At 45.0% G+C, this 15,198-nt stretch overlaps 1 protein-coding gene across 1 annotated transcript in view; it reads left to right on the plus strand.

Annotated features, from left to right (window-relative positions):
* Positions 1 to 13,958, plus strand: part of ASCC1 (activating signal cointegrator 1 complex subunit 1) — a 462,103-nt gene extending 448,145 nt beyond the window's left edge. Inside the window, exon 10 of the mRNA XM_077454415.1 lies at positions 13,940 to 13,958. Coding sequence (XP_077310541.1) covers positions 13,940 to 13,942 — 3 coding nt within the window. The 3' untranslated portion in view covers positions 13,943 to 13,958. The remainder of the gene's footprint in view (positions 1 to 13,939) is intronic.
* Positions 13,959 to 15,198: the final 1,240 nt, after the last annotated feature.

Raw genomic sequence — 15,198 nt, forward strand, 5'->3', positions numbered from 1 at the left:
TTATATGCCTGAGGTGGAGGTCTATAAGGGCTTCACATCTCGATCCTACGATATGCTGTTGCTAATTTTTTTTAGGGATTTTCCTTCAAAGGCTGAGGCTAGATGGGAGCGTGATGTGGAGGCATTTGAGGAGTAACATTGGGAGGAGACACTACAGGGCGTTCAAATGTGCTCACTTAACATTACTCAATGATTATCACAATTGTACATCCTTCTCCGGGCTCACCTTATCCCAGCTAGACTCTTTAAAATGGGGATGAGAGAGGATTCTATTTGTGCTAGATATTCAAGGGACCACGGCGACCTCATCCATTTACTGTGGAGATGTCCCAAACTGCACATCTATTGGGGGAAAGTCCTGGATAGTCCCTAAATAGGGTATTCCAGGTCACTACTAAATGAGACCCTAAACCCTTTCTTTTGGGAATCTTGGCTGATCTGCAGGTAGAGGACGTCACAAAACAGATGCTGACTCTGGCTTTTTTCCAGGCCAAGAAACAAATTCTCTGACACTGAAAGTCAGCTGACGCTCCCTCTTGAAAAGAATGGGTGGCAGCAATTGGGGATACATTACATCTACAAAGATATCTTTTCCAGCATAGGGGATGCCCGCACAAATTCTAGGTCGTGTGGTCACCCTGGTTGGACGCGCCTGGTTTATCACCTGTTGATCTAATTTTAGATAGAATCTTGTGAATGCAATTTCATGTGGGTTGTAGATACGAGTGTGCTATTGGCTGGGCAGGGGTATATGTTGATAATAAAAATTTACTGTGTAGGTGATTGGGCACAGTAGGGATAATGTTGGGATATTGCATCGCCATACTGTAATGTACTGTATGTGGTACTCTTCTGATGTGAATACCTTCTGTATCTTTATATGTTGTTTCAATAAAAGACTTCTTTTAGTTTAAAAAAGGTTATTTTATCATTATACTAGACATGAAAATACTATTATTTTGTTTGCATACAGTTATATAAAAATGTGCATATATGACATATAGTTTATATACTGTATATAGATTGGAGTAGCAAGAATAGAAAATAAACAATCTGAAATACATGGCCACAATGGCAATACAAGGTTAGATTTGCATAAAACATACAGCAAAGAGAAACACAGCAATCTTTTCAGCTAATGTTCAGAGCATGTAATCTCTGTACCACATCCAGGGAATTTTATAAGGACTTTTATAACATGAAATAAAATGAATGTAATGGAAGATTTTTTTTTCTGATAATGTATTTGTAGGAGCTTATCATGGGCATTCCAGAGAAGACTTAAAACTGGCTATACACTAGTAGAATTGGGTTTTAGATTTTAAGAACATTTGTTCAATTTTGAAATTATTACTGGGACTAAATTAAAGTGATGGAAAAGGTGGTGAAAAAATTTTGAAGGAGAAACTTTTTCTTTTGCGAATCAATTTCTAACTGTGTGTGGTTTTTGTTCAGGAAAGTCCATTCACTCCAAAATCGAATGTTAAAAGCAAACAAAATTCTGGAGCACTTTCAAACGACATTTGTCAAGTCATCAAATGTACTTAGACTATATGGCCAGCAGCAGGAACATTTCATCTATGAAAGTTTAAAGTCTAATCCCAAATGTTTAAATTAATATCATTATATATCATTGGTGTGGGAAAACAGAGCAGTGTCTAGCTGCAACAGGGTGTTATTTCATTTATTTAGAAATAACTTTGACCTTTTGTTGTTTTAGGTACATCTGAACATGCAGTAGCACAGAAAATTCTTTATTTTCACTTTAACCACTTCAATACCAGGTGCTTTCACCCCTTCCTGCCCAGGCCAATCAGCTTTGGGCGCTATCACATTTTGAATGACAATTGCACAGTCATGCAACACTGTACCCATATGACATTTTTATCATTTCTTTCACACAAATAGAGCTTTCTTTTGGTGGTATTTAATCACGACTGGATTTTTATTTTTTGATAAACAAACAAAAAAAGACTGATAATTTTGAAAAAAACTAAATTTTTTCATAGTTTGTTATTAAATTTCACAAACGGGTAATTTTTCTCCTTCACTGATGTGCGCTGATGAGGCTGCACTGATGAGACGGAGCTGATAGGCTGCACTGATGAGGTGGCACTAATAGATGGCACTGATGAGGCGGCACCGGTGGGCACTGATGAGGAGGCACTGATCAGGCTGCACTGTTAGGTGGCACTGGTAGGCAGCACTGATAGTTGAAAATGATGAGGAGGCACTGATTGGCAGCACTGATAGGCAGCATTGATAGGTGACACTGATGAGGAGGCACTGATTGGAAACACTGGTGGGCACTGATTGGCAGCACTGGGGGGCGCTGTTGGGACTGTACTGATAATCAGGACACTGATAATTAATGCCCTGATTATCAGTGTAGATGTCCCTTTAACACAAGCCAGTTATCGCCTCTCCTTTATTCACGCTATCAGTTTGAAGAAAGGAATGCCGATAACCTCCTTGTGTTTACATCAAGATCAGGTTTCATTGGACACAAAAGAGGGGGGAGAGAAAGGAACCAGACAGACATAATGTAGCACAGTTTATTGGAACTGTGGCTCCCACTGGACGGACACCTTGCTCTGCAGGTTTCCCCAGGACAGCTGTTACATTCTCCTCTCCCAGATACAGACCGAGGCTCCTGCTGCACTGTCGCGGTGTCTCCCATCTGTGGCCGCCCACTGTCGCCCCAACCACCATTTGAGTGCCATCAAAGTTTTTTAGTAATTTTTCCAATAAACTGTGCTACATTATGCCTGCCTTTATTATGCCTTTCTCACCCCCCCCCCCACCTCTTTTATTACAGATTGTGGGTCCTCAGTCCACAGTAAATAAGGCAGCCTCGCACGCAATGACATTGTCAGCCAGTTATTCACTTATTGAGTCTTTATTCTAACCTACGGGAATATACTCTTTTTGAGATACAAATATACGGCTCTTTTATTAATGGTATTGACTTAGAGTTAGCGCTGTTTTATATGTGTTTTTTTTCTATATGTCTTTTGACACAGCTGATCATGTGGTAAAGGGCCGCTGTGATTGGCCCTTTACCCCCAGCGATCACAGGGCGATCACAGAAGGATGTCCATGGACGCTCTCCTGGCAAATTAAGCCCACGCTGTAGCCGTCTTTCGTCTATAGCTTGGTTGGGAACTGGTTAAACTAAATATGTTGTTAAACATGAACCTGTAAATTCCAATGTATTGCTTTCAATTAAAATGTACAGTACCAGCAAGGTGAATCCATAGATGCTTCTCGTCCTGGGGTGACAATGCTTACTCAGTTCACCAGCAATCACAATTACTGCACACCCTGAGTTGGAATACAAGCAGCTGTGCCAAAAGTTCACTGGAACATTCAGCACAGGTTCACACTAGCGCAATCTCAGAGATCGCATGTGATTCTTACCCGCACTGCAGTTAACAAACTAAGGGGCAAAACAGTATTTTTGTAATTGCAAAATAATGCAATCTTTTTTAATTACAGTAATTTTCTTATTGTTAAAGTTTTTTTTGTTAAAGTTTAGACATATTTTAATTGATTCGGCACTGCTGGAAATGGCTGTGGAAACATTAAAGGCTAAGTTTGCCTTCTGAACATGTTACACCCATATTTAGCGTGTGACATGTAACATGTTCAGCAACCTGCACCCTCTGTCACATTTTAAAATCAGCTGCGCCTGAACAGCCACATCATTCATTCACATGAATCTGTAAATGAGAAAACTACAAGTCCCGTCTTCCAGATGGACTTGTAGTTGGAATGGGCTGCGAGTGTGCTGATCAGCACGCTTATAATCCATTCACACGCACTCCAGCTTGCAAACTGACAGTCCGTACAGAGGTACAGGCTGAAAACTGAAGGGAGAGTTAGCAGGAGCCTGAAGTTGCACCCACGATTCCTTGATTGAAGGTGCAAGACTTTGCAGGCCCCTTTTTTTAAAAATGCACATGTTTTAACCTGCAAAATAATTTTTTTTGTAAAATGCTAATTTATCCTTTATCCAGTGGTGTATCATCATGTGTGCAATTGCTTGCAGAGCACACGGGCCCTGAGGCAAGGGGGCCCATTGTGCACTCCCACACATTGCACATCAGGAGTATTCCATCCTATTTTGCCAGCAGTGCTGGACCTGTTGTTCCACGTAGGTGTTCCATGCATCCCCATGCAGGCAGTCTAATTAATGTCAATTTGACATCTGTATGGGTGTAGGTGCATGCCTCTGAACTCACACTGTCACTGTGTTCAAGACTATGCACCCACATGTATGTCAGATTGGGAGCAGCGGCTGTGTCCATGTAGCCACATGCATGGAACACCTGTGCATTCTTGTGAGGACAAGCACTTCCTTGCACCGTCATACACTTTAGTGCATCTCATGTAAATGAGGCGTTTATAGAAATTTAGCAGGAATTTTGTATGTTTTGTTGTGTATGTGTCTGCTAATAATGATTTTAGTTTTTTTTTTTTTAGCAAAAATATTGTTTTGATAAACATTTGCGCAAATATATCTCAGGGCCTATAAAATGAATAGCATCTTCTTCAGCAGGGCCTGGCCAAATTTCGGTCCATCTCTGGCTGTTTACATCGACTTATGTTGAGCAGAAATGTTGGAAAGCTTTTGTTGATTTCTGTTGATCAGTGTATTCTGACAGAGGAGGAGACTCGTTTTTGTTTTTAGCCCACTGGCTAAAAAAAAAGGGTTCATCTATGGGAATCTATGCGCGTCTTTACTCCTGACTCCTTCACTCTATATACAGTAGCTCACATAAGTGAGTGCACCCCTTGCATTTTTTTAAATATTTTATTATATCTTTTCATGAGAGGACACTGAAGAAATGACACTGCTACAATGTAAAGTAGTGAGTGTACAGCTTGTATAATGCCGCGTACACACGTTCAAACAATCCGGTGGAAAAGTCCGGCAAACTCAAGTCCGCCAAACAATCCCCCCGTGTGTAGCCTCCGGCATACTTTTTTGACCCGAAAGTACGGCGGACTTAGAATGCCGTGTTGCACACCAATCTTCCCGCCGGACTCGCATTTTGGCGGACAATCCGGCCGTGTGTGTGCCAGTCCGCCGTACTTTTGAAATGAGCAGACTTTTCCCGCCCGGAGAAAAGTCTGCTCATTTCGAGCGGGTCTCCAGGTAGGCGGGGCCCGCGAAGGAGACGTCGCTGGCCCCGCCGCCTGGTATGGACTTAAAGGGGAACCCCAACGCCAAAAAAAAATCGGCGTGGGGTCCCCCCCAAGTCCACAACAGACCCTTGTCTGAGCACGCTACCCGGCCGGCCAGGAAAGGGGGGGCGAGCGAGCGAGCGCCCCCCTCCTGAGCCGTACCCTGGCCGTTGGTTGTCGGGGTCTGCGGGCGGGGGGCTTATCGGAATCCGGGAGCCCCCTTTAATAAGGGGGCCCCCGGATACCGGCCCCCCACCCTATGTGAATGAGTATGGGGTACAATGTACCCCTACCCATTCACCTGTAAAATAAAAGTACAAAAAAAACACAACACACGAGATAAAATACTTTATTGCACAGCTCCGGGGGTCTTCCGTCTTCGGGGGTCTTCTCGCTGGACTCCTCCGCTATCTTCTTGTAGCTCTTTTACTAGCGGAGGAGTCCGGCTTTCCTCCTCGCCGCCGGCCTCTTCTTCAGACTTCGGGGGTCTTGTCCCCCTCTTCGGTGCTTCTGCCGGGCCACCACGCCTTCTTATAGCTCTTTTACAGGCGGCAGCCCGGTCTTCTGTCGCCGCCGCCGCCTTCCGTTCTTCTTCTTCTTCTCCTTCTTCTCCAGGAGATGTTGACTCGACGATCTCTCCGGCCGCAATGCCAGGGACGTGCTGCGCGGCCACTTATATAGGGACACATGGGTTGGTGTCACATGGTGACCCCGCCCCTTACGATGTCACAGTCCCCATGTGACATCAACCCATGTGACCAACCCATGTGACATAAAGCCATGTGACACCGCCCCTTGTCCCTATATAAGTGGCAGCGCAGCGCGTCCCTGGCATTGCGGCCGGAGAGATCGTTGAGTCAACATCTCCTGGAGAAGAAGGAAAAGAAGAAGAAGAACGGAAGGCGGCGGCGGCGACAGAAGACCGGGCCACCGCCTGTAAAAGAGCTATAAGAAGGCGCGGTGGCCTGGCAGAAGAACCGAAGAGGGGGACAAGACCCCCGAAGTCAGAAGAAGAGGCCGGCGGCGAGGAAGAAAGCCGGACTCCTCCGCTAGCAAAAGAGCTACAAGAAGATAGCGGAGGAGTCCGGCGAGAAGACCCCCGAAGACGGAAGACCCCCGGAGCTGTGCAATAAAGTATTTTATCTCGTGTGTTGTGTTTTTTTTGTACTTTTATTTTACAGGTGAATGGGTAGGGGCTCATTGTACCCCATACTCATTCACATAGGGTGGGGGGCCGGTATCCGGGGGCCCCCTTATTAAAGGGGGCTCCTGGATTCCGATAAGCCCCCCGCCCGCAGACCCCGACAACCAACGGCCAGGGTTGTCGGGAAGAGGCCCTTGTCCTCATCAACATGGGGACAAGGTGCTTTGGGGTGGGGGGGCCGCGCGGCCCCCCCTTCCCCAAGGCACCCCCATGTTGAGAGCACGCGGCCTGGTACGGCTCAGGAGGGGGGGGGCGCTCGCTCGCTCGCCCCCCTTTCCTGGTCGGCCGGGTAGCGTGCTCAGACAAGGGTCTTTTGTGGACTTGGGGGGAACCCCCACGCCGATTTTTTTCGGCGTTGGGGTTCCCCTTTAAGTCCATACCAGGCGGCGGGGCCAGCGACGTCTCCTTCGCGGGCCCCGCCTACCTGGAGACGCGCTCGAAATGAGCGGACTTTCCTCTACGTGTGTGGGAGAGTCCGTTCATTTCAAAAGTAGGGCGGATAGTACGGCGGACTTAGTACGCCGTATTAGTCCGCTCAAAAAGTGCCGTGTGTGGGCAAGTAGCCCGTTCGGGAAGTCCGACGGACAGTCTGGCGGAAGGTCCGCCAGACTAAGTACGTCGGACATACCGCTACATGTGTACGCGGCTTAACAGTGTAAATTTGCTGTCCCCTCAAAATAACTCAACACACAGCCATTAATGTCTAAACCGCTGGTGACAAAAGTGAGTACATGCCTAAGTGAAAATGTCCAAATTGGGCCCAAAGTGTCAATATTTTGTGTGGCCACCATTATTTTCCAGCACTGCCTCAACTCTCTTGGGCATGAAGTTCACCAGAGATTCACAGGTTGCCACATGATGAGATCACAGAGCTGGTGGATGTTAGAGACCTTGCGCTCCTCCACCTTTCATTTGAGGATGCCCCACAGATGCTCAATAGAGTTTAGGTCTGGAGACATGCTTGGCCAGTCTTTCACTTTTACTCTCAGCTTCTTTAGCAAGGCAGTGGTCATCTTGAAAGTGTGTTTGGGGTCCTTATCATTTTGGAACACTCCCCTACGGCCCAGAAGGGAGGGGATAATGCTTTGCCTCATTATGTCACAGTACATGTTGGCATTGATGGTTCCCTCAATGAGCTGTAGCTCCCCAGTGCTGGCAGCACTCATGCAGCCCTAGACCATGACACTTGACTGTAGGCAATACACACTTGTCTTTGTACTCCTCACCTGGTTGCTGCCACACACGCTTGACACTATCTGAACCAAATAAATGTATCTTAGTCTCATCAGACCACAGTTTGCGGGCTTTCTTGTGCATCATCTTTAGAAGAGGCTTCTTTCTGAGACAAAAGCCATGCAGACGCATTGTTCATGCAGCGTGCGGCATATAGTCTGAGCACTGACAGGCTGACCCCCCACTCCTTCAATCTCTGCAGTAATGCTGGCAGCACTGATACATCTATTTCCCAAAGACAACCTCTGGATATGATGCTCAGCATGTGCACTCAGCTTCTATGGTTGACCATGGCGAGTCCTGTTCTGAGTGGAACCTGTCCTGTTAAACTGCTGTATGGTCTTGGCCACTGTGCTGCAGCTCAGTTTCAGGGTCTTGGCAATCTTCTCATAGCTTAGGTCATCTTTATGTAGAGCACCAATTTTTTTTTCAGATTCTCAGAGAGTTCTTTCTCCCGAAGGTAGGGAAAGACCCTCAGTGCTGTGCCAGCTACCGACCCATCTTACTCCTTAACTCTGACACTAAGCTCCTAGATAAAATTCTGGCCCTAAGGTTACAAGAACATATAGTCAAATTGATTCACCCATATCAAACAAGGTTTATTAAGAGCCAAGAGGCTAGAGATAATAATATTCGTGCCCTGCAGGTATTGCATTGGATGCATAATGGACCAATCCAGACCCCGAATAATTTCAATGGATGCTGAAAAAGCATTCCATAAGGTGGGATGGGAGTTTATGGTCGGAGTTTTGAGGGAGATGGGTCTGAGAGAGAGGATGATGGGATGGTTGAGTGCACTGTATGCAGATCCTAGAGCATGGGGTTAAAGTTAATGGTAGACTATCAGATTATTTTGAGATACGAAATGGGACTAGGCAGGGATGCCCACTGTCCACATTGTTATTTGCTATGGTGCTGGAGCTCTTTTTGTGCACGATTAGGGGAAATAGGAAGATGAAGGGGATTTGTATTGGATCAACAGAACATAAGATCTCAGCTTACGCAGATGATCTACTGTTGCACCTGTCCTCTCCTCAAGAGTCTTTGATGGAACTGATGTTGGAAATAGACAGGTTTGGCCTCATATCTAATTTTAAAATAAATATTGAGAAATCGGTGTTGATGCCGAGCCATGTGCCTTTGAGGATGAAGATGAAGGCCTTGATTCTATATTCTATTTAGGGATTCATATGTTTTCAGATATAAAGCGACTATATGATCTAAACTATTGATCCTTGATGGTATCCATAATAAAAGATTTGCAAAAGTGGAGAAGTCATACTCTGACATGGTCTGGCAGGTGGCGGCACAGTTTTGTAGCGGGTAGCACTCTCGCTTAGCAGTAAAAAGGGTCGTTGGTTCGAATCCCAACCGTGACACTACGTGCCTGCGTGGGTTTCCTCCGGGTACTCTGGTTTCCTCCCACACTCCAAAGACATGCTGGTAGGTTAATTGGCTTCTGTTCAAAATTGGCCCTAGTATATGAATGGGGTCCTTGAATTGTGGGCTCCTTGAGGGTAGAGACCGATGTGAGTGTGCGATGTACAATGTACAGGGATGCGGACAATTGTAGACACTCACACACTCAGGATGAACTGGTGTCTTTATTCAACCTTACTAATCATGTAACGCGCTTAAAGTGAGTGTAATTCCCAGGCTTATTTACGCTTTACATACCGTATCCATAACACTCCCACAGATATTTGTTAAACAAATAAAAAGGGCTTTTATGACCTTCGTGTGGGGAGATAAACATCCCAGGTTGGCACATGAGATTTTGAGGAGACCAAAACGGAAGGGGGGGGGGTGGGACTCCCGGACATATCGTTTTAATACAGAGCCATGGCCCTGGGTCGTATAATAAACTGGTGCCATGACTCTGCTGGTAAAATTTGGGTGCCCTTGGAGAAAACATTAGAAGGTAGGAACTTGGCCAGAGCCCCCTTTCTTATAGGGAGTTGTCAGAATATGAATCACCGTTGACGAAGACAACACTATCCATCTGAGATAGAATGAGTAGTACGGGAAAGTTCCCCCCCCCCCCAATATCCCCTATAACACCATTGGAAGGATTTCCCTGGTTTTCTCTGGGGGAAGAGAAAGGGAGTTTAGATCGCTGGGGAATGGATGGGAAGGGTAATTGTGCTGCTTACTATTTTTGAGGAATGGTGTGACCTTTATCGTCAGCTGCAGTCACAGATACTACATTTCATATAACTTTCTCCTCGCCCTCATCTGAAGTTAACAGTCCTTACTAAACCTAAACCAACAGGGGAACTCTATCACAGAGCATCACTACTTAATTGAGTGGTTGACTGGTTTCATCATAGAAGAGACAAGCGGGAGAAGCAACTCAAACAAGACCTATCCCCACTTGACCTTCGATCCTTTCCCTGGATACCTCCTTACTATCACCCACTTTCTACCTTCCTCTTCTTTTTGACAGTACTCCATTTCCTCATATGGGGCAGAGCCATAGTCCCGTGAGCCCTGAGTCACAGAACTCATCTTTGACAACCCCCTCTTTGGCCCGGAGGGTCATGCAACCACAGTTGCAGGCCTGTCTCGTATTGATTGGCCCCAAGTAAGCTTCTCTTGTAGGATACTGTCCCTGAACTACCTGTCTACATTGTATAGCATGTTGAGAGATGGGACTTCCACCATGGATTCTCCCTTTGCTGCTAAGTGGAAGACCTACCTAGGTTCTGCGTTTTCAGAAGACAATTGGAAAAATTGTTTTCTCTTTAAACAAAAAAGAGGAAGTAGGACGGGACTTTGGAGGCACCAGAGGACACTTAGGAATGGAGGCAATGGTATTAAGTTTAAGAATTTTATTGGTAGAGGATCGGGCTGATCTTTGCAAACAATTGCATAGAGCAGGTAAGTATAGGCATGTTTGCTATTTTTATTTAAAAAAGATTTACAACCACTTTATTTATTTCAATTAATCAGGTGAAAATAGAGGTGTTATTTTGAAGGTGCCCTTCCAGTAAAAAAGAAAGAAGACCTGTTCATGTGAAAAATCAAAATGTATCCACTACCCAAGATTCGTAAGTCAAAAAAGAATCCCCTGGGCAGACCTATTATTTCTGGCAATTCAAAGCTCACAGAAAATGCCAGCAAGTGGGTCGACACTTTTCTGCAACCATTTGTTATAAGTTTGTCATCGTATGCCAAAGACACAATCCATTTTTTTCAGCTAATTGAGGATCTGAATGTTCCGTCTAGTGCCTTATTGATAACCATTGATGTGTAAAGTCTTTATTGTTCTATTCCACATTCCAATGTTGCACGTGTTGTAAAAACCTTTTTGATCAGAGCATTTAACACCCCAAAGCTCTGTTTGATTTGGTATTGCACATCCTGGATTTTATTTTGAGACGTATTATGTTTGTCTTTAATAGCTCCAACTTCCGCCAGGTGCAAGGCATAGCGATGGGGACTTGTTGTGCCCCATCCTACGACAACCTATTTGTCCTGTATTTGTCCTGTATCTTTACTTGACGACATTTCTTTGGTCTGGGATGGTCCTGTGGACCTGTTACTTGAATGCCTTACAAATATGAACATCAATAATCTTATCCTTACCATGTCCTATGATTGCCATAAGGTCACTTTTTTTGGATGTGTTGGTTGAGATTGATGACAATCGATCAATCGATCTTTAACCACTTCAGATCCGCGCTATTGCCAAATGACGGCATTAACGCGGACCTACATTTCCAGGACTACGTCTATTGACGTCGTCCTGGTTACGAGCGGCCTGCGCGCCCCCTGAGGGGCGCGCGCGGCGCGCTCTGTGATCGGCGAGTCCGTGAGACTCGCCTGATCACCGATCCGTGTAAGGGGTCGATCCTGACCCCTTATCACGTGATCAGCTGTCAGCCAATGACAGCTGATCATGTGATAGAACGGAGCCGGTAATCGGCTATTGTTCCTCCTCGCGCTGACAGCGCGAGGAGAGAAAAAAAAAGCCGATCACCGGCGGCCGTGATCGGGACATCAGTCCCGATCACGGCCATCAATACAAGGGACCACCTGCCACCTGCCTGTGCCCACCTGCCTCCCGCAGTGCCATCCTGAAGTAAAATAAAAGAAAAAGTAAGTGCCCCCCGTCAGTGCCCCCTGTCAGTGCCCATAGTGCCCACAGTGCCACCCACAGTGCCACCCACAGTGCCACCCCACAGTGCCACCCACAGTGCCACCCAATCTGCCTCAAAGGTGCTGCACCCCAGTGCCGCCCATCAATGCCCAGCAGTGCCGCCCATCAGTGCCCAGCAGTGCCACCTATCAGAGCCACCTATCAGTGCCACCTATCAGTGCCCATCAGTCCCATCTATCTGTGGTACCTATCAGTGCCCATCCGTGCCACCCATCCGTGCCACTTATCCGTGCCACCCATCCGTGCCATCTTATCTGTGCCCATCTTTGCCCATCAGTGCCGCCTTATCTGTGCCCATCGGTGCCGCCTTATCTGTGCCTATTAGTGCCGCCTTAACTATGCCTATCAGTGCCCACCAATGCAGCCCATCAGTGCCCACCAATGCAGCCCATCAGTGCCCACCAATGCAGCCTATCAGTGCCGCCTAATCAGCGCACTTCAATGAAGGAGAAAAATGACCCGTTTGCAAAATTTTATAACAAACTATTAAAACATGATTTTTTTTTTTTTGCATCTTTTTTTGTTTGTTTAGCAAAAAATAAAACTCCGAGCTAACTAAATACCACCAAAAGAAAGCTCTATTTGTGGGAAAAAAATGATAAAAATTTAATTTGGGTACAGTGTTGTATGACCGCGTAATTGTCACTCAAAGTGCATCAGCGCTGAAAGCTGAAAATTGGTCTGGGACTGAGGGGGGTTTAAGTGCCCAGTAAGCAAGTGGTTAAAGAGCAATTTATACAGAAAACCAACAGCTAGGAATACAATCTTGCAGGCCCAGAGTTTCAATCAGAGACCTTTAACCCTTTTTGGAAGGTTTTATTTCGGGCAAGACTGATGGAGTATTTCTAGACTTGGCACTCTTCTTCTCCCTTACTCCCCTCCCCCCCCCACTTTTTTGGTTACGTTGATGTGTATATATGTGTATATATTTTTTGTATTTATTATACATAATTCATTTCTATTTTTAAACTTGTTTTTCATATAATTTTTGCGTTTGTAATTTGTGGAAAACAAATTAGTTCCTTCAATCTGGATCATAGGACGATTTCTGACACGGGTAGCCCCCACACAGTTTACCTGGAGTGGGAGACCATTTCTTTTCCTTGGTTAGCTGCGGTTCCATCTGAATCCACCTTTGGTTCAGAACTATGTCTTGGGGTATTCTTGTGATCTCCATTTCTGGTGTCACATCCTGTGTCGTCGGATGTGTGGATCATGTTCGACGTGCTGGAATCACTGCATTAACATCATACAAACATGCCGGATGTGACGTTTCATCCCACCACAAATGACGCGCTATCACATGGTGTGTGATTGGGGGAAGGCCATGGCTTCTGGACCACATGCCATGCATGGTTAATGGCAGGACATTTCCCTGCAAACCAGAATCCACATGAAGGCTTGGCTATCCCAGCTGTTTATGCTCAGACAACGATTGGAGACAATTAGTGCTAATTCAGCATATATAAACAGGATGAGATCTACCACTTGTTCAGCGGACATTCACCCTGTTACCTATGAAGGATGGTCACTATCTAATAGGAGAATTTTATATCTGGTAAGTCAAAAAAGATGGATTTCTGTATTTAGCACCTTTTTAAGGTACCTGTTTCCATTTAGGCCACATTCTAAAAGGTACTCCCTGGTTTCTTTCCGGGGGGTGGTTTTATCTTATACAGTTTTTTTTTTTTGCCAAACCAAGATCTTTTTGTGGGTCAACCAAATCCCTATACTCCTATTTGAATGTACCCAGTTAGTGAATTCTGACCATTGGACCTACGAAGTTCCCTCTACTCTACTCTATCCATTATGTTTTTGGTCTTGTTAGATTTGTGTGGATCAATGGGTAAGTAATTTCTTTAATGGATTCATCTATACATTTCTTGATATTTTTTCTCCCCACCTATTTTGGACTTTGTGCTCCCTATAGGGGTGTGATTATATATGAGGTATTGATTTAATTTTTACATACTAGGCTGCCTTCTCTTGAATAGCCTCCTGATTCCTGGATGTTTTGGAGCTAAAATTGTTGTCCACATATGATTCTTCCACCTGTATTGTATAAAATATACTCACATTTTCAATGTTTGATGTACATGTTTGAACATGACTTTTTCAAAATGTGTTTCTGATTGACATTTGTCTTTCAGTGACTATTCAATGAACTCCTCAACAAAGAATTCCCCGAAGAAGGCTGTTATAGTTGAAACGCGTAGGGGTATTGTTGTGTTGCAGTATTGCTTTCTTGAGGAATGAGATCATATGCAATTGTTTGACCTTGATATGTATGACTTACTTTCTTGTATGCAACATGTTTTAATTTTACATGAATTTTAAATATTTGTACCAATAAAATTCTTAAACTTAATACCTTTGTTTCCAGTCCTAAGTGTCCTCTGGTGCCTCTGAAGTCCTGTCCTACTTCCTCTTTTTTGTTCCAATATTCATTGGGAAGTGGCACTTCCTTGACACTTGTATATTTTAGGCCTCTCTGATAAAAAATGTCTCTTGTTTCCTCTTTACTCATAAACTTTCTACATATTCCCTTTTCCAAGAAAAAAAGCTATAAGATGCTGTCTTTATGGTACAGGACCCCGGATGTCCTTCATGGCACATATCCAACCATCTCAAATGTCTGTTGGCTGTGTTTTGAGGAGAGGAAGCTGGCAACTATCTTCACATATGGTGGAGTTGCCGCCTGCTTATACAGTTCTGGGAGAAAGTTTTTACTGCATGCAAATCTAAGTGCATTTTGGATGTTCAGGCTGTCACTGAAATTGCCCCTTTGTCTTTATTTCCCAGACCCGTATCCAAAATAAATAAAAAAAGTACTCTACAACACTTCCTATTGGTGGCTTGAGTTGGTATCTCCTGTCACTGGAAGACTGCCTCTTCCCACTCCCTCTTGGAATTGGCCTAGGTTCTTAATGACATAATGCCAATAGAGATGTTGGTAGTGGGGGATAGTGCAAAACCTGATAAAGTTTTCACTACCTGGAGTTGCTGGCAGGCATATAGTGATTGTGCAAACTTCCAGGATCTGCTCAATTAATCTTTAACCTGAACTTATTTGACTATAAACAGTCCAGGTCCTTGCTAAGATAATTGGACTTAAAGTGGTTCTAAAGCCTCAATGTTTCTAACCTTAAAGCGGAGTTCCACCCTCAAGTGGAACTTCCGCTCATCGGAACCCCCCCCCCCTCTGGTGCCACAATTGGCACCTTTCAGGTGGGAGGGGGGTGCAGATACTTTTATAATCCAGGTATCTGCACCCACTTCCGGTAATAGCTAGCCGCAGCTAACCGCAGATGCTCCGCCCCCCCCCATTGTGTTCTGGGAAACACACAGTTCCCAGGACACAGCGGGAGCAGTCTCATTGCGCTGCACGACTCATGCATGCGCAGTAGGG

The sequence above is a fragment of the Lithobates pipiens genome, unplaced genomic scaffold (genome assembly GCF_037356315.1).
Source record: "Lithobates pipiens isolate NorthernLeopardFrog02 unplaced genomic scaffold, aLitPip1_a1.2 Scaffold_25, whole genome shotgun sequence".
Lineage (NCBI taxonomy): Eukaryota > Metazoa > Chordata > Amphibia > Anura > Ranidae > Lithobates > Lithobates pipiens.